This window comes from Neofelis nebulosa, chromosome 17, assembly GCF_028018385.1.
Source record: "Neofelis nebulosa isolate mNeoNeb1 chromosome 17, mNeoNeb1.pri, whole genome shotgun sequence".
NCBI lineage: Eukaryota > Metazoa > Chordata > Mammalia > Carnivora > Felidae > Neofelis > Neofelis nebulosa.
Genome location: NC_080798.1, coordinates 20,791,254 through 20,810,515, shown reverse-complemented (window position 1 = coordinate 20,810,515; position 19,262 = coordinate 20,791,254). Strand labels below are relative to the sequence as shown.

The 19,262-nt window shown below is 43.6% G+C and overlaps 1 protein-coding gene across 5 annotated transcripts in view; it reads left to right on the top strand.

Annotated features, from left to right (window-relative positions):
• Window positions 1-12,582, top strand: part of DPY19L3 (dpy-19 like C-mannosyltransferase 3) — a 79,968-nt gene extending 67,386 nt beyond the window's left edge. For all 5 annotated transcript variants that reach the window (XM_058707308.1, XM_058707307.1, XM_058707309.1 and 2 more), the window contains 3 exons: window positions 4,148-4,280; window positions 6,988-7,146; window positions 8,775-12,582. In XM_058707308.1, the coding sequence (XP_058563291.1) occupies window positions 4,148-4,280; window positions 6,988-7,146; window positions 8,775-8,936 (454 nt within the window). In that variant the 3' untranslated portion in view covers window positions 8,937-12,582. The remainder of the gene's footprint in view (window positions 1-4,147; window positions 4,281-6,987; window positions 7,147-8,774) is intronic.
• The last annotated feature ends 6,680 nt before the right edge of the window (window positions 12,583-19,262 follow it).

The window sequence follows — 19,262 nt, the reverse complement described above, 5'->3', positions numbered from 1 at the left end:
TTTGCCTGCTGAGTTCACCACAGAAAATATAAACCATGGTGAAGCTAGCTAGGTTTTTAAAGTTCAGAAAACGTGTGATTGTTTTTCCTTTTGTTCCACTTTGCTTGTTTGTTTTGCTTTGCATTGGCTTTATGGGTAAACTTGAATCTTTAAAATGTGAAATGTCCCAGGTTTGCAATGGGGCTAGCTTATGAAACCAAGTCACTAGAAGAGAGTGAATACACCGTTTCTGCTATGCTCGGAAGTCCCTGGTTTTCAAGGAAGTATTACTTCTAGTTCATTTTATAGGCATTGGGGTACTTGTATTTGCTGCTTTAAAGTAAAACCAAGGGGGTGCCTGAGTGGCTCAGTCGGTTGAGCGCCCGACTTTGGTTCAGGTGGTGATCTTGCAGTTTGTGAGTTCGAGCCCCGCGTCGGGGTCTGTGCTGACGGCTCAGAGCCTAGAGCTTGCTTCAGATTCTGTCTCCCCTTCTCTTTGCCCCTCCCATGTTCATGCTCTGTCTCTCTCTGTTTCTCAATAATAAACAAATTTTTAAAGTTTAAAAAAAATAAATAAAACCAAGGAAAGACTGCTAACAGGCCACAGGATTGTTGTGCCAGAGGCTGAGACAGATTCCTTTACTTTTAAACTTCCTGACTCTTTGCTAACGAGGCCAAACATTAAAACACATCACAGAAGGGGCGCCTGGGTGGCTCGGTCAGTTAAGCATCCGACTTCGGCTCAGGTCATGATCTCGTGGTTCGTGAGTTCAAGCCCCGCATCGGGCTCTGTGCTGACAGCTCGGAGCCTGAAGCCTGTTTCCGATTCTGTGTCTCCCTCTCTCTCTCCGACCCTCCCCCGTTCATGCTCTGTCTCTCTCTCTCTCAAAAATAAATAAACGTTTAAAAAAACACACACACATCACAGAAGAATGTGGTTTAGTTCATTTTTCTCTCCGTGCCTCTGAGCAGTCCTGCGGCACGTGGCTGCACCGCTGTGGGGGCGGGGTGCTCCAGTGCTCCCTGAGCACCCAGTGGGGAGAGGCGGGATTTGCCAGGGTGAGCCAAGTCTGTTGTGTTTCGTTCCCAGGATCGCCCAAGGCCCACAGAGAGCACTAGTAAATATGTGCTAGACTAATGACTGGTTTATATGGAAGTGTCTGCCTGTAGTGGGAGCTGAGTCTGGCTCTATTAGCTTATTAGCTAGAAGGCTTCTTGAAGCCAGGTTACCATCATACCACGTTTGCCAGCCCAGCACACAGTAGGCCCGCAGCAATAGATTTTGACTGAATAAAGAATAGCTTTGTAGCTTCCCAGCAAGCAGTTCAGGACTTTGGACATTTTAAACCTTTGAGAACTATGTAATTCATCCAAGTAGTACGATTATAGTCTAGGAAGGGAGATGAAACCTGGGTCATTAGCCATGAATAGATAAGAGATCAGTCCTAGATCACTCATCTGTGTCTGCCACAGTTATAAAATATATACTAGAAACAGCTCTGTGCATCTCCCTGACGCCGGCTCCTGTTCTAATTCGAAACGGGGATGTTAAGACAGTCTCGAGATCTGGATGGATGTTATCAGCTCAGCGGCCAGATTTGTCATCTGTGTACAAAGACCAGTTGGGCACTCTTTAGGCAGTAAGACTGTAAGCCAGGACAGCTCACCCACAGCTCGCCCTCGCCTCTACCCTGTGCTCTGCCAGACGTGGAGACCAGACTTCGTATCTTCAGTTCAGAGGCCCCAGAGACAGCCACTTTTGGGCATTATTTAATATGGGATATGATTATATTATTTATTGTGGTGGAATGGTTTAAGCCAGTTAAGAGTACACAAAAGAAAAGAAGACTGGCTTGGGAAAATGATGACACTTTTCTTTAATTAATATTTGTCCATACTTTAGCAATTCTTTTTTTTTTTTTTAAGTTTTCCATTATTTTTTCTTTTTTTTTTTCTTGTTTTTTTTTTAGTTTATTTATTTATTTTGAGGGAGAAAAAGAGAGAGAGAGAATCCCAAGCAGGCTTTGTGCTGTTAGCACAGAGCCTGATGTGGGGCTTGAACTCACAAACTGAGAGCATGGCCTGAGCCGAAACCAAGAGTTGGACATTTAACCCACTGAGCCATCCAGATGCCCTTTTTCTTTTTAAATTTTCATTTAAATCCGTATCGGTATTGGTTTCAGTATTGCTATTGGTTTCAGGAGTAGAATTCAGTGATTCATCACTCACAACACCCAGTGCTCATCACAAGTGCCCTCCTTGATGTCCATCACCCATCTAGCCCGTCCCCCAGCCACCTCCCTCGGTTTGTTCTCGAGCACCCCTCGGTTTGTTCCCCATTGTTAGGAGTCTCTTATGGTTTGTTTCCATTAGGGACTCTTTTGCAAGTCTGGCGCGCGGTGATGAGGGTGGCTCAGGGTAGGCGGCCCAGACTAAGTGCTTAGTAAGTGTCAGTTGAATTAAACTAAATATTTGTAGAATCTCCCACTAAGGAATGCTACACCTTCACATGTTGTCATTGAAACCCGCCTGTCCCACCCACCACATGGGACAGAAGTCCAGAGTTCCCTGTAAATCGCCAGCTCAAGGGGACAGGGCAAACGTTCGTTTGTTCTTGCACTCTTGGGTCTGCTTGTTGGAACGATGACCACCCACCCAGCAGTCAGGCTCACTGAAAACCTGGTTCTGTGCTAGTCCACACTCTAGCCTCTGGCGTCCAGAAGGGAGGACACAGGTAACACGTCGTTCCTGTTGCCCATCGTCCTTCTGTCCATGTCTTGTCACTTGAGAAAGCCCATTGAAATCCAAGTGAGAGGGTCATTGGTAGAAAATCTGAGTTCTTCAAGTAAGTTGTGAGCGTTACAACTTGAACTGTAGGATGTACCGTAAGGCCTTTGTCAGATGGCGTTCACACTCTGGTCTTAGCATTGCACTGAAGGAAATAGAACACCCGCACGTGATGCGGGAATATGATGGTGGCTTCTCTTAGAAACTTAGCACCAGGGTAAGTTTCTGCCCTGATCTCCCAAAACACAAGGAGAACAGCCTGCTCTGTCTTTCTCTAGAGTATTTCGAGTTTTAATAATTTCAGTGAGACTTCTTCTTGAAATTATCTGCGTCCTTTACCTCCCCCTGGCAAGCTCAGGCTGCTCTTTTCTTAGCACGGGCAGGGCTCGCGGGGCCCCCAGTGGCCCCCGCAGGAAGCAGTGTGCTGAGCAGTCTGCACAAAGGCGCTCGGGGTCGTCCCGGGGAACTGACACCTCGTTGATTTGCAAGGCACTCCAAAAAATGGAAGGGAATTAAAATCAACCACTAAGATTCTTTTCTTTCAGGGGGAAAAGGAAAAATGAGTTCACTGGAATCAGGGACTCTTTCCTTGATCCTCCGTCAGTGTCCATCACACCCCACAGGGAGGCAGGGAATCGCAGCTTGGTGGCACTTAGCAGGGTCATGATTTAATGATACGAGAGTGCCCGTATTCCTCCAGATTCCTCAGACTTTCATAATCAGGGCCAAGGAGAGGAGTATGGGAAATGCTTGTGTTTCCACATCAGAAACAGTGTACGTCCCCATACTGAGTAATAAATTATTTGCCTTTTCAAAATCTTCTGTGTTCTTTTGTTTCTACTGATTCTGGGTTGTGTTTTTTTTTTTTTTTTTCTGGAAAGCTATTTATCATAATATCTGTGATCTTTTTTCTTGTTTCAAATGAAAACGGTTGGAATTGACTCGTGATTAGCTGCAGTTTCTGGCTTTATAATTTGTTTTACTCTAGGCGGCCCTTTAGTTAAGTTTAATACAGAACAGGATGACAGTCTTGTAAGTTCTTTTTTGTCAGAATCTGACCCTCTGGAGCAAGAGAGGGAGAGGATTATGGGATTTAGCCCAGAAGGCTTAGAGCCAGGAGATGCCCACATCCTAAGCCCATTCATTATGAGGGTAAACCCATCAAAACAGTAAATTAGAAGTTTCCCAACCATTGTCAAAAACAGACAGGAGAAGCTTCATGAAACAGTTTGAAGGCAAATGTCAAGCAGCCTCCTGTGTTTTTCCCAAAGTCTCAGCCCTTCCTGACACAGCTGGGTGATTCTGGGAACATGATGTTATTTTCTTGTTATCTTTGAGGAAATCTTAGCGGTGGAGTTAATTCAGACTCTGAATCTTCTAGCTCCAACACCCCAAGAAAGGCCGTGTTTGCCGGGAGCATGCAGTTGCTGGCCGGAGTTAAGCTGTGCACAGGAAGGACCTTAACCAACCACCCGCACTACGAAGACAACAGCCTGAGAGAGCGGACCAAAGCGGTGAGGGCTCATGGCTTCTGGGGGGCCAGCAGTGGCTTGCCGTCGTGTGTATGTTGTCAGGGGCAGTCGGACCTGAAGGCCACAGGCCTTTATCTCCTGAGTCTGCCCTGCCCCCCACATCCATTAAAGGCAACATATATATTCCTCTGGATTAAAATAACAAGAGAAACGGCTTGAGATGTACAGAAAAGACCATTTAAGAACAGAACCCTCAGAGCTTTTGAATTAGGGAAAGAAAAGGAGTAGAGACACGCTAGTAACTTGTTTTATGGACCATTGTGTGTGTGTGTGTGTGTGTGTGTGTGTGTGTGTATTAGTTGGTAATATAGCTACATAGTTCAAATTTCAAAATAAAAGGGAACTTAGTGAAAAGTCTACATCCCACCCTCTCCCAGCTACTGTCTCCCCTCACAGGAGACAAATGCTTTGTTGTGTATCTTTCCACAGGCATTTTGTGCATATACAAATGTACACACACTGTATTCACATTCTTTCCCCCTCTTTTACAAAAGAACATACTAAATCTTGGTTTCTTTGGCATTTCATATACTTCGCAGCTCATTCCACAGCAGTTATTTTTTTTTTTTTTAATTTTTTTTTTCAACGTTTTTTATTTATTTTTGGGACAGAGAGAGACAGAGCATGAACGGGGGAGGGGCAGAGAGAGAGGGAGACACAGAATCGGAAACAGGCTCCAGGCTCCGAGCCATCAGCCCAGAGCCTGACGCGGGGCTCGAACTCACGGACCGCGAGATCGTGACCTGGCTGAAGTCGGACGCTTAACCGACTGTGCCACCCAGGCGCCCCCAGCAGTTATTTTTTTTAACTAGTCCTTCCTTTTTTTAAAATTTTGTATTTTAGAGAGTGAGCGTGAGTGGGAGAGAGGGGCAGAGGGAGAGACAGAATCTTAAGTGCAGAACCCAGCACAGAGCTTGATCTCACGACCACGAGATCATAACCTGAGCCGAAATTGAGAGTTGGATGCTCAACTGACTGAGCCACCAGGCGCCCCCCCCCATATCTGCTATTGACAGCATTGTATTTCTGAATCTACAAAAATTTTGTTATGCAGACATAGCATATTTTATTTAACCATTTAGGTTGTTTCCCTGTCTTTTGTAATGATGTAAACAATGTTCCAAATGGTAAACTTGTATGCGTATCACTGTGCACAAATACAAGTGTTTGTCTGTACATCAGATTCTTAGAGATGAACTTGTGGGACAGAAAGTACGGGCATTTGTAATTGAGCTGGACAGACAGTCCTAAGTTGCCCTCTGTACAGATTATACCACATACATTCCAGTCAGCAGTGCAGAGAGGTACCCCTTTCCCCCAGTCCTCTCCAGCAGTGGGCTCAAACTTTTTAATGTTTTATGTCAGTCACTTCATAATCTTAGCGGCTGAAAAGTTGCTGAAAAGTCTTGTTTTGGCAGGAGATTTAACTAGCCTAAAAGCAAATGATTTTTTACTAAGTCCCCTGTTTTTTATGAGAATCATCTGAACCTAGATTCCTACTAAAATGGGGATTTTTCAGTTGGTGCAAGTACCTGAGATCGCCCCAGGTTAGCTGGAGGAAGCAGGGAGGGCACCGGCTCCACAGAACCGGAGTCCAGGCGGGAGGTGGCTGGTGCGGCTCAGACTTGGCAGAAGGTGCAGAAGGGACACGTCAGGCACACGGGGGCTCCTCCTCGCCCCCCCCTCTCCGATATCCAGCCCTTGTCTAGGGACTGAGTTTTGTGCTCTAACCAAATACATCCTTAAGGTCCTGGTGCCCTTCTTCAGTCATGACCTTCAAATCCTGGGAATGGCTTTGGTGTGAGGCCGCTGCTAAACTACAGCGAGGATGGCCTCTGGCTTCAAGTCACAGAAGGAGACCACCTCCTGGCATTTCACCTATCAGTACAGGCACGCTGGCCCTCAGGGCCCAGTCTCTTTGGTCAGAAACGCGTCATTAGACATCAGTGTGCAGGGAAGGAGTCGGCACCCCTGTCCATCCCCCCGCCCACATGCACACACGTGCACACACACACACACACACACACACGCTCTGCAGTCAAAGGTATGTGACGCTGGTGATGAACAGGGAGGAGGCGCCTCCCACTGAACTGCCACTGGTGCTGCAGGTTGTTCGTGCTCCAGGAAGCGTGAGAGCGAAGCACGGGGTCTCCTGGTCAAGCCGGGGGCAGCCTAGCACCGAGGACCCTATGGCGGTGCTCTTCTCCAACCGCCATTGTCAGAAGCTGAGGATCCTTACAAGTAGAGGTGCCCCCAAGCTGTACCGTCATGCCTGATGGACCTTTTCGTGCAAAGAACCCCTTTTTAAACGTAGAGATTGTGTCTTCTTTACTCCACTGTTTATTTACCTCAGGGAAGCATCCTTAGAACAGGCATCTACGGATACATAGCTCCCAACAATACATTCTAAATCCAGATCTGTTTGGTGTCTAAAGCCCAATGTATTCAGCATGACTCACTCTCTTCTTCCCAAAGCTGAGTGATTGTGACTTGCATTCTTTTGGGAATTTCCCCCACACAACCCAGGACTGCGGATGAGGGAGTGGCCTGCACGGGAAGAGGTCGGGGAGCTGGGTGTCGGGTCTTAGCCATAACCCCTGTGGGACGTCACCTTATTAGATACTCGTCCACTGACTTCCTGGCAGTTGGGTGCTATTTTTCGCTATTCCACTCTCATCTCGTTTCGCAGGTTTATCAGATCTACGCAAAGAGGTCTCCGGAGGACGTGCACGCCCTCCTGAGGTCCTTCGGCGCTGACTATGTCATCCTGGAAGACAGCATCTGCTACGAGCGAAGACACCAGAGGGGCTGCCGGCTGCGGGACCTGCTGGACATCGCCAACGGGCACGTAAGCGTGTCCCCTCGCCCCGTGCGGGGCTCCCGGAGTGTTGGGGGGGGGGTCCAGTCTCACTCTCTGTACTGTTAGAGAATGATGTCGGGAATCAGCTCACCATCTTCACAGCATCCCATACAATTCCCGGCTCTGGCGCATCAGTGACAGCCGTGCGGGCCGGGCCAGGGGACAGATAGGGGGGTTCAGACCCCAACTTCACGTTAAATAGAACAACTCTGTCTTTAGCTGATTCGTATCATGAGGCTATGTATAAAACTCATTTTTAAAGGTTTTGCCGTTAAAAGCAGAACCCTCTTAACACCACTGCCCCAGAGCATTGTTTTGGCTGGCACGTGAGTATGACCGTGACAGCAGGGCCCCCATCTCCCCTTCCAGGCACCGCTCCCGCCAGTGTCCCCTTTGCCCACTGGCACCATGCCACCAAGATGGCTTTCTGCGGCCAAGTCTTCCAGAGCAGAAGAACAAGCTATTGCTCCCTCCAGCCTTCTGAGAAAAATGTTCTCGGACCTATGCCAGGCCTCAGATTAGCACAAGCAGAAGCTTTTCACCCTGTAGAGGTGCTGTAATTATTTGGTATAAAAGCTGATAGATATTTAAGAAACAAGTGAGGGAAGAAAAACTTGACTGTGCAGATTTTGAGATTCAGGACACTTAAGATCTCCTCTCTCAGCAAATCTCAAGTCTGTGGTATTATTGACTGTTCTCCCCATGCTGTACAGTCAGGCCTCAGAACTCATTCACCTTGTAACTGCAGGTTTGTTCCTTTAAGGAACATGAATTTTTTTTTAAATTTTTTTTTTTTTTAAACGCTTATTTATTTTTGAGACAGAGAGAGACAGAGCATGAACAGGGGAGGGGCAGAGAGAGAGAGAGACACAGAATCTGAAACAGGCTCCAGGCTCCGAGCTGTCAGCACAGAGCCCAATGCGGGGCTCGAACTCACGGCCCATGAGATCATGACCTGAGCCGAAGTCAGACGCTTAACCGACCAAGCCACCCAGGCGCCCCGGAACATGGATGTTTTAATTAACTTGATGGTGGTGATCATTTGACCATGTCCATGTGTATCAGATCATCATGAATATGTACAGTTTTGTCTGTCAGCTATGCCTCGGTAAAGCTTGGCGGGGGGTGGCAGGGACAAACATGAGATTCAGATTTTTGCCGGAGGAAAGTAACTGTCCCTAACCATCTTGAATTCACAGGAGGTAAAGACCAAAGACGCGCATTTAAATCTTGATTTGTGTGTAACTTTTTCTAACGAGGCCACCTACTGAATTGGAGGATTTCCTCTGGTCATAGTCATTCTTCTCAGTTTTTTATTCTTGTGAGAGCCACAGCGTGTTACATTCCTAAGAACAAGGGGACCCAAGTTCTGCTTCTGGCTTTGCCATTAGAGGGGATGCTCCTGTGGCAGAACTCCCCTCTCCAGCTGTGGTTTACACTTCCGCAGGGGAAAGAGGTGGGCCAGATCGTCTCGAAGCAGCCACTGACATTGAAATTGGACGATTTACGCTCACCTAACGTACCACTCTCAGAGGAGCCCCGTCACCTGTTCCTTCTTCTCTTGTCAATATAATTATTTTTTTCCCAAATTGTATTCGGTTTTGTTTTGGCTTTAGATGATGGATGGCCCAGGAGAGAACGATCCTGATTTGAAACTCGCAGGCCACCCTCGCTTCTGCGAAGAGATAAAGAGAAACCTGCCGCCCTACACGGCATACTTCACCAGAGTGTTCCAGAACAAAACGTTCCATGTTTACAAGCTCTCTAGAAACAAGTAGCCGAGCTCTTCGGTCAATCTCTATTTTTGATACGTGAAACTCCATCCTAATGAAACTCAACAGGTAACATTTCATCTGTCGTTAGGTAGCCTGTACCACAAAGCTGTGATATAAGTAAGTTGTAGGGATGTTTACACAAGCGTTACCGTCCTGGGAAGTATCTCACACAAGCTTCAGTCTTTTTTATCTTGTTTCATTAATGTTCTGTAGCCTAAACATTCTCCACTTTCTAAGAGTGGTCTGGAAGTTTTGCTGGTGGGGAGAACAGGAAGTGTTCCACGGGAGCCTGGACAGACACCCCTCTTGTTGGAAATCAAGAGGCTCTTCAGGATTTGACTGAGCTGATTGACTTCAGACAGCTACGATTGAATTGAATCAAGGGGATGCATAACACAATTCTTTAATGTCGTTTCCCTAGCAAAGAACACCTGGTGGGTTTTTAAAAGCCCTCGATCGCCCTGTTTCACCTAAAAACTTTTATAATGTTTTCCGACTGTCATGCTTTTAATATTTTTTTTTAATCACGTTGGGTCTTTGTACATATACCTAAAACCTTGTGTTGTGCCGTGTCTGAAATGTAATGTTTCGCACTTCAGCGTATGCATCCTGTCTGTGTGTGTCTGTCTGTGTCTGTATGCGCATGTGGGTGCATGTTTTAATGCCGGATACAGAAAAGTGTGGCAAATTCCTTATTGTAAGTCCTTAAAGGAGCAAAAATGTTACGTAGCCAAGCAGAATTTGTTACTGTTTAGTGTTATTTTAAAACCTATTGATACTACTTAACCTATCCTGCAAGTAAGAAAATTTTTCTTCATTTCTTACTCATTTAAATTTACTGGGTTTGCAAAATTTTGTAAACTTTTTGTTTTTAGCCTTTGTATTTTTTACAGCATAGAACCTTGCAAAGTCTGAATATTTTTAAAAGGTTATATCTTAACTAATTCACTAATACAATATTTTTGGCAGAGAGCATTTTCATACCAAATTTGATTTGTGGTCTCCAATCTTGCTGTGAGGGCCCAGGTAGTGTGATTCTTTTTCTTACTCAAAGGTAACCAAGTGCCTCTAAGTCATGCTTATTTGTAAACAACAAAGAGATTATGTATACCTGTTCAAAAATTTTTTGATAATTGCTTTTATAATTAATTTCTAATGATGGGGACATGTAAAAGTTGCTGATAAAAGCATATTGCGTGTTTAATTAAATCAAGATGGCTAATGAAATTAACTTTCTCCCCTGTACTTGCCAGTTGGAAATGATTTAAAGGTTTCTCCTTGCAGTTGTATTGAAGTAAATTACCCTCGGCATCAAGATAGATCTATCGCATGTTTAAATGATGTTCTATTGAGTTACTATTATTAAACAGTATTCAAAAAGAAATTTTACACTGTCATGTTGGACTCAAGGATACTCAGCTTTTTTAATCAAAACTTATTTAAATAAAAAAAATGACACTGGCTGGGTTACTAAATTATGCAGCTGAAACTCCTGAATTATGTCTTTCCTGTATCCCTTAATAAGGTTGGAGACCACTGCAGTTTAGGATAATACAATAATAAAACACTTTAATCAGTACTAAAACTTTAATTAAGCCAGTAATGATGCATGCCCGGTGTGGCTGACAGCATGGGTCAGTACATCCTTCAGCGAGTGCCTTACTCTTAATTGAAACGAAGCACATGTAAGGTACATGTTAGACTACGTAGTTTTGTTTTTAAAGTCTTCTGTTACCTTCCAGATATGTTTCAGTTTTATTTTAAATGTTTCTATATGCGTTCATCTAAGCATTTGGGTATGTGCAGTTTCAGTATAAGAAACATGTACTTCAATTTTTATGCTTCTCCTCACCGCCGTGATGGCACACAGTAATCTTTTTCTCACAGTCTACGTGCCATTGTTGCCAAAACATAGTGTTCAGTCTTCTGTGAAAAAAATAAAGTGCCAAAAAAAAAAAAAAAAAAAGGTCTTGCAAGACAGAATCCATACATATGCTCTTTCCAAGACACTGTGACCTTGTAGAGTTGACATTTTTATGTCCTGATGACCAAATCTGCCAACAAGTCGTGTTAAATCTTCTTAGTGCTCATCAGTTGTCTCTTTTATGACCTTCTCGTTGGAGTCCACGGGAGGAAAGAGGAAAAGTGACTGACTCCTGGCTCTCTACCAGGCCAAAGCACGTCACCTGGGGCCGTCCTCGCTCCCCGCCGTGCAGATCTCAGTGGCTCTGTTAATATTTGGTAATAGCCTCATACTGTGGCTGGTTTTCATGGGTAGAATAACCACTTGATCTTGCTTCGGAGTTAGCATTCGGAAGAACGTCTACGTACAATAAGTGCTCTTAATCATCCTCTACTTAACGTGACTCACCGGACTCCCCGACGGACTCCATCCCTCCTGTAAGCTGACTGCCCAGGCTGCTGCCCAGTGTCCGCCCACGGCATGTGCTCCGTCCCGTGAGCTCTGTGCCCGTACGCAGCTTCTCTGCAAGTTCTACTTCCTACTGTGAGTACACAGTTCAACACAAACCTAGGAGATACGGGTGTGGAAAAGAAAGGGTTATTTCTGTGAAATTTAACTTGAATGCTTTGGTAAGATTTGATAAAGGTTGAGTTGCTAGTCAAAATTGCTTTTAAATACATTAGGCATGGTTGGAAAAATTATAAAATATTGGGAAAACGTAAAATTCAAGGACATTTCTAAGCTTAGGTTGCTTTATCGATTTAAGTACTTATTCCACCTTTAAAAATATCTAGACTGATCAGAAGGTGTTAAAATGTACCCAAATCATATTATTGGTGTGATTTATTCAAGAATAGAGCTGCAGTCATTGAACCCCTATTGCAAAGGAAAGGCCTTGGCTTCCCAGCAGAAGGTTAGTAAATGAGTGGACAATTACACATTTAAAATGATGATTCCCTGCATAAATCTACTTACTTCATTAAATGACTGATCCTGATCACAGTGGCTAACAGAGATTCTACTATAGTTGAAAGGTTACAGTCACTTTTATTACAGACTTAAAAAATAGGGATTAATTTCAGATATATTAGCCAGAAGCATAATTAGGTGTTTATCTAGGCCATTTGTTGTCCACTTAAAGATGATTTTCTTGAACTTTGTGAGGTCAACCAGATGTGCGTGTGTGTGTGTGTGTGTGTGTGTGTGTGTTTGGGGCAGGTGCCGCCAGATGGCAAAGACATGCGTAATATTTCATCCAGTCTGCATCTTTACTTCATGATTAACTAAAAATGTTTATTCTGATTCCATATGAACTTAGTTTAAGATGTACCAGTTTTAGCTCATCTTTGGCCAAAACCTCCCTGAGTTAACATAGAAATATTCCATTTTTTTAAAATTTCATTCAAACCTTGGGATTGTTAGGAAGATATTAAAATGTTCTCAGATCACGTATGTTGGTTAGTATTCTCCCAAAGGCTTTATATATGACAACCTTTTGGCCTAGAAGAGAGTGCTTATCTGCTGATGGAAAAAAGCTTTTAAGATGAGAGTGTCTTGCTGTGTTGTGGCAATTGATTTTCTGTATTTAACATCCTAAGGGTAAAATCTTACAAAGAGCCTTTATAATTTGTTGTACTGAGTTGTACGGAGATTATATACTAAATAAAGCTCTTTTAAAATACACAAGATGAGTGTTTTTCCTTTCTTTGAAGGTCAGAAACCAAGGAACCAGCTTATTGAAGTGTATTAAATATATGCTAAATGGAGTCTAGTCACTGGAGGATGTGGCAAGGTCTCGACTGGACTTGCTAATGTGGAAGGAGTTTATTTTTTCATGGAATTTGGTTTCATAGCTGCTTACTTGTTTTACTTGAACCTCAGGGTTATAGTTTAGATTTCTAAAGAGAAGGCTGCTGTCAGCAGAATTTACCCTCAAAGAGATAAATGCTGTTTGTTTTCATTTTTGAATCACGTATACCTCTTGATTAAATTGTCAATCTTTAGTAATTCGGGAAGATTGGTGGTAGTCCATTTTGGTCAGAGTTTATAGACAACAAATGTGCTTGACTGTTACATTGTCCAGAGCGGATACTGAAATTCCAAACAAATAGAGAGGCCAGTACACTTCCAAATAGAAGAAACTGTCAGTGGGGCCTCAAATACTCTGTGCTGACTCTTAGAAAGCTCTTAAGCTATTGAGTACACCCCGTGGGAATGGCCTCTAGCACCGGAAGTGCTACCAACGGTATAGATAAGTGAGAGACTCAGGATCCGAGTGAACGGAGCAAGTGTAATGTTGGCACGTGACACCAGGCACGCAGCAGTCAAAATGCTGTTTCTCTTGCCTCTTCTTTCAAAAGCGGTATCTGAAACTCATCTCAAACCTTTTCATCTAATTTAATACTTAGCCATTTGCTTTATAGGATTGTTTTTCAAAGTGCAGATAGAACTATAGTGTAATGTGAAATCAGCTTAGTGGGTTGCAACCAGCATCAGAAGCTTGAGAGAAAGAAAAGAAAGGGAGAGGAGAAGGGGAAGGCACAGTCCATGTGGGAAGTGTAAGGATTGCTTTGTGAAGTAGTTGTTTGTTTTTTTAATTTTCTTAATGTTTATATATTTTTGAGAGAGAGACAAAGTGCGAGCGGGGGAGGAGCAGAGAGAGAGGGAGACACAGACTACAAAGCAGGCTCCAGGCTCTGAGCTGTCAGCACAGAGCCCAATCTGGGGCTTGAACCCATGAACCGCGAGGTCATGACCCGAGCTGAAGTCGGACGCTTAACCGACTGAGCCACCCAGGAGCCCCAGTAGTTGTTATATGTGAAAGCATTATTGTACTGAGGTGCCATACAAAATGTATTTCTTACTGATTGAAAGCCACACCCTTACAGCACAGAGTAATCTGAGAGGATTGCATCTTGAATTTGGCTCTGTCCTTGTCCCCCCAACTCTAGTAAACCCTTCGAACAGTGATGATATTGAAGAAGTATTATATATTTTTAGGTGTGAAATGGACATTGTTATTTTCTTAAAGTCCTTATCTTTTAGAATATATGCAGCCATACCTTGGAGATACTCTGGGTTGGGGTCCAGACCACCACAATAAAGTGAACATTGCAATAAAGCAAGTCAAATAAATTTTTTGGTTTCCTACTGCATATAAATGTTAAGTTTACATCACACTGTAGTCTACTAAATGTGCAACAGTATTATGTCTAAGAAGGCAGTGCGATCTGAACTTTCGTCAAGTCCTACTCATTGATCACAGATCATTATAAAAAATACAATGAAAAGTTTTTAATATTGCAAGAATTATCAACGTGACACAGAGACACAAAGTGAGCAAATGCTGTTGGAAAAATGGTGCCAATAGAATTGCCCAAAGCAGGGTTGCCACAAACCTTCAATTTGTTAAAAAAAAAAAAAAAAAAAAAAAAAGTATCTGCAAAGTGCAATAAAGCAAGCTCAATAAAACGAGGTGGGCCTATACTCAAATATTCACAGATTGAAAAGACTAATAAACACCTGGTAAATCTGATTAAGAAAGATAAAAAATATATGATTTAAGAATGTGAAAGGAGGGGCACCTGGGTGGCTCAGTTAAGTGACTCTTGGGTTCCAGCTCAGGTCATGATCTCAAGGTTCATACAGTCCATGAGATCGAACCCCACATCAGGCCCTGTGCTGACAGCGCAGAGCCTGCTTGAGATTCTCTCCCTCCCTCTCTCCCTGCCCCTCCCCGGCTCTTGCTCTCTCAAAAGTAAATACACATTAAAAAAAAAAAAAAATGTGTAAGAAGATACAATCCCAGAATCAGAACTGTAAAAGAATTATATGAAATAATGTCTGCAATTCTGTGGCAAAAAATGAATCGGTAGCAGAATTACTTGAATTACTGTAGTGGCAGGAGGCCAGGAGCTCCTGGAGGCCACATCTCTTCATTCAGTTTACACATGGCTGGTTTCCTCTGAGGCCTTTCACTTGAGTAAATCACACCCCCCAGGATAATCCCCACTTTTATTAAAATCAACGGACTTGGGACCTGAATTACATCATCAGCAAACTCCCTTCATTTTTGCCATACAGTGTAACATAATCATGAGAATGACATCCATCATATTCACAGGACCCACTCCTCTTCAAGGGGAGGAGATTATATAGAGCATGTTACCGGGGGGAGCGGGGGGAATGTTGGGGGCCATCTTAGGATGCTGCCTACCAGAAAGTTAAAAAGAAAACTAGGGTCTAGCCAAAACAGAGCATTTGATAGCACCTAACCCAGGACTACAAACTTTAAGAGAAGGGAGGCACACAGGAGAGTGCCAATCTCACCCTGGCTTTCTTCCTTGGAGTCTTTCAAGCCATGGCACAAGGAAATGGAGCTCAAGCAGAGAGTGGCAAATGGATTGGAGTTCACAGCTAAGATGGCTGGGATTTGGTGGGATTTGGTAGGAGCTGGAGGAGCAGGGCACCAGGGAGGAGGGAGTTGGAGGAAAAAAAAAAAAATCTGAGAAGTTCCCTTCAGGTCCTCCTGTAATTCCTAACCTTCACATGTGTGGCTTAGCAGAGAAGCTGAACAGAGGTTTCAGAGGTTCCACGGTGCTGAGGAGACATTAGAATTGTGGTCCAACCAGTGTGTAGAGATTATGGTGAACCTCTCTAGCCAGTGAACTGACACACCAGAAAGGCTATACCTTACCCTAGGAATAGAAGCTGTTATCCTGCCTGTCAAAAGCAAATGTAAGACAGCCTTGAAGGGTGATAAGCTAATCACCTCAAGTTATCTCTACGTTTCTAAATATATAATATATAGCACTCAATCAAAAACAAGGAATATGTGCTTTGCAGATACCGTCTGATTTCGGCTCAGGTCATGATCTCATGGTTTATGAATTCGAGCCCCACATCAGGCTCCCTGTTGTCAGCACAGAGACTGCTCTGGTCATCTGTCCCCCTTTCTCTCTGCCCCTCCCCCACTAGCACTCTCTCTCCCAAAAATAAACATTAAAAAACATTATAAAAAAACAGGAATAAAAAAAACAAGACAAACAATTGAAATAGAAACAGCCACAGTCTAATCAGATATTGGAAATTAAAGCACAGACTGTAAAATAACTACACTTACTATATTTAAGAAATTAAATGACAAAGAGAATTGAGGTGAACTGAAAACCATGAAAAAATAACAAAATGGAAATACTAAAACTGAAAAGCGTAATAAATTGGGGCATCTGGGTGGCTCAGTCAGTGAAGCATCTGACTTTGGCTCAGGTCATGAGCTGGTTCATGAGTTCAAGTCCCGCATGGGACCCTGCACTGACAGAGCTGAGCCTGCTTGGGATTCTCTCTCTCTCCCTCTCTCTCTCTCTGCCCCTCCCACACTTTTGCATGTGCACTCTCTCTCAAATAAACTTTGAAAAAACTAATAAGTTAATCAGTAATAGCAAATTAGATGCAGCCGAAGAGAGAATTGATCAACTGGACAATAGGTTAGAAGAAAATATGCAGACCAAAGCCTGGGAGGAAAAGATGAAAATGGAAAGAGCATGAGTTGTATTAGAGCATGTCACTTTATCCTGGAAGTGTAACCGAAGTCCCACAAGGGAAGGAAAGAGAATGGATCTATATGACTTTGGGCAAGCTACTTATACTCAGCTCCAGTTTCTTTTTTTTTGCAAATGCAAGTGCAGTAATAATCTACAGATGGGGTTCAATGAGTGGATTGAATGAGCTAACACTTAAAACACTAGGCCCAATACTTTGCCCGTGGTAAGTACAGTAGTGGGAGCCACAGGATATCATCATTGTCCTCCTTACCATCAAAATTAGAACGTCAAGGAAAACTGAAGAGCAAACTTATATGAGTCATACAGATACTAAAGGGCCCTTAGTAATTTTATGTGAACTGTTCTTGCTGTAGAAAAGATATTAAAAAATAAATAAAACCCTTTACAGGCTTAGAAGATTAACAAGAACAGTTTGTCAGGAAACCAACTTCTTAGTAATCTTTCAGGTATTCATTTACATCACAAAGAGAGATGTGTCTGTGTCTGCGTGTGTATATGGGGGGGTGGGCGGGGAAGCCATGGACAAAGACTAAGGCTGTTGACTGAATGGTTTTGGAAGCGACGTTATCATTGTTGAAGATAAATGTCAAAGCCCTGCCAAGATACACATATAAAGAACGTAGAAGCATCTGATCTGCTTTAGGGAAGAGAAAGAATAAAATAACGTGATTTCAGGGCTGGCACAGTAATTAGAGCAGCAGTGTGCTAATTAGGGCTCATACATTTAATGAAACTATTAGCATTTCCTCCTGTGAGAAAAGGCGGATTTTCTTCCCCAGGAAATGACACCTGTAAACAATTATCTCTCTTATCATTGCTATTAAGATTATTTACATAAGTTGTGCTCATTTAGCATTCACTGCTGTTAATTATTTTTTTTACAACACCTGATCTCACAGTAGATTCCCTCTGGCTAGAGAAGTACTTTGGGATTATTGATAATTAATGGTGTAGGACAAATAGTTAAGACCATTATCAGGGGACCTACCGTCCAATTATTTTGCTCTTTGTGGGCAGCATTTTTGTTTCTTTAATACAATATGTTTCAGAATCTGAGTATCTGTAAGAGCCTGGTGAATGACAGACATCACAAACACAACCCTCCCTGTGTCATTCAGCTCAGCGACTCCTTCCAGGAGAACTTACAGAGCACCTACTCTACAGAAGGGTGAGACCGGAGAATAGGAAAGGCCCTGGCTATAAACACAAATTTTAAAATTTCTGTCATTATATTGAATACAAATGTTGTGGTGACGTGTTTTGACAGAGTTCTAAAAACTCCTCTAAGAGAGAAAGGATGTGCCAATTAGGAATTTTCACGTTGGGAGTTCCAGAATACCTAACTCAAATTGGTTAAAATCATAAAAGGATTTATTAGCATGTTTCACTATTTTTTTAGGCCTTCAGGTGAGACTTAATCTAATGTCCGACTGACTGAATTCATTCACGTGATATTTATTGAGACCTCTAGGCCCCTGGGAACACATCAGTGTACAAGACAGACAAGGTCCATAGGCTCATTGAACTCACGTTTTAGCGGAGGATACAGACAACAAACACATAAGAAAACGCCAAATGTTTGAAGGGAATTAAAATAAGGCACTGTGACAGAGTGTAACTCAGTGGTTACTTGGTTCTAAGTGCTCAGAAAGCCTTCCCGACCTTTGGGCTCTAAGCTGACTGGCAAGAAGGACGTCGCCATGCTAAAACCCGAGGGGAGAAGGGTTGCAAGAAAGTGGGAGGAGCTTGGTGCAATTAAGGGTCAGAAATAAGAATATGGGGAAGGGAGAGAGGAGTCGAAGTATGCAGAAGTCAGACCACATGTGCCTCAGTAAACAGGTTGAATTTTACTCCAAATGTGATAGAACAACACATCTCGGAGGATTTTGAGCAGAGTAGTGGCATTATTTATGTTTCATAAAACATGGCGGTGGATGCTGTATTCATTCATTTTCTATTGCTGCCATATCAAATACCAAAAGCTCCTGTGCTAAGACATTACAGATACATTGTCTCTCCATCTTGTAGCCAGAAGTCAGCATGGCTCAGCCGTGTCTCTGCCCGGAGTCTCATGAGGAGGAAAACTAGCCCCGCTCTGAGGACTGGGGGGATGAGTCTACTTCCAGCCTCATTCAGGTCACTGGCAGAACTCAGTTCTAGGTGTTTGTGGAACCAAGGTTCTCGTTTCTTTGCTGTCTCTCAGCTGGGGACCATCCTTAGTTCCTAGAAGCCTTCCCGGGGTCCTGGCACACAGCCCTCGACCTCTCAGACCAGCAACAGGGATCCGGTACCCACCTGCTGCACCTCTTCTTACCACCCCACCCCACCACCACCACCACCACCCCGCTGTATCTTTTTAAGTACAGCTGGGAGAAGTTCTCCACTTTTAAGGGCATGTAGCATTAGATTGGACCCACCAACAAAGACGGGGTGATCTCCTCATCTCAAGGTTTGTAACCTTTGTCACATCTGCAAAGACCCTTCTCCCAAGTAACATGACAGAGTCACAGGTTCTGGAGATTCGGAAGTGGAGATTGGGGACGGGGACAGATTCAGCCTCCCACAGATGCTGTGTGGAAATTAGACTTGGGTGGGCAGAGGTAAGATTGCATTAAGGGTCTCTCAGTCATCCAAGTAAAAGGTTATGGTTTGGGGAGCAGAATGGTAGGAGTGGAGAAGGAAGAGAACCAGGGTTGATAGAACTTGCTAGAGGGTTATACACTGGGAATAAGGGAAAGTGAGATCAAGGGTAACACCTCGATGTGTTTTAACTTGGGTAACTGGGTATATGATGGTAGCGCC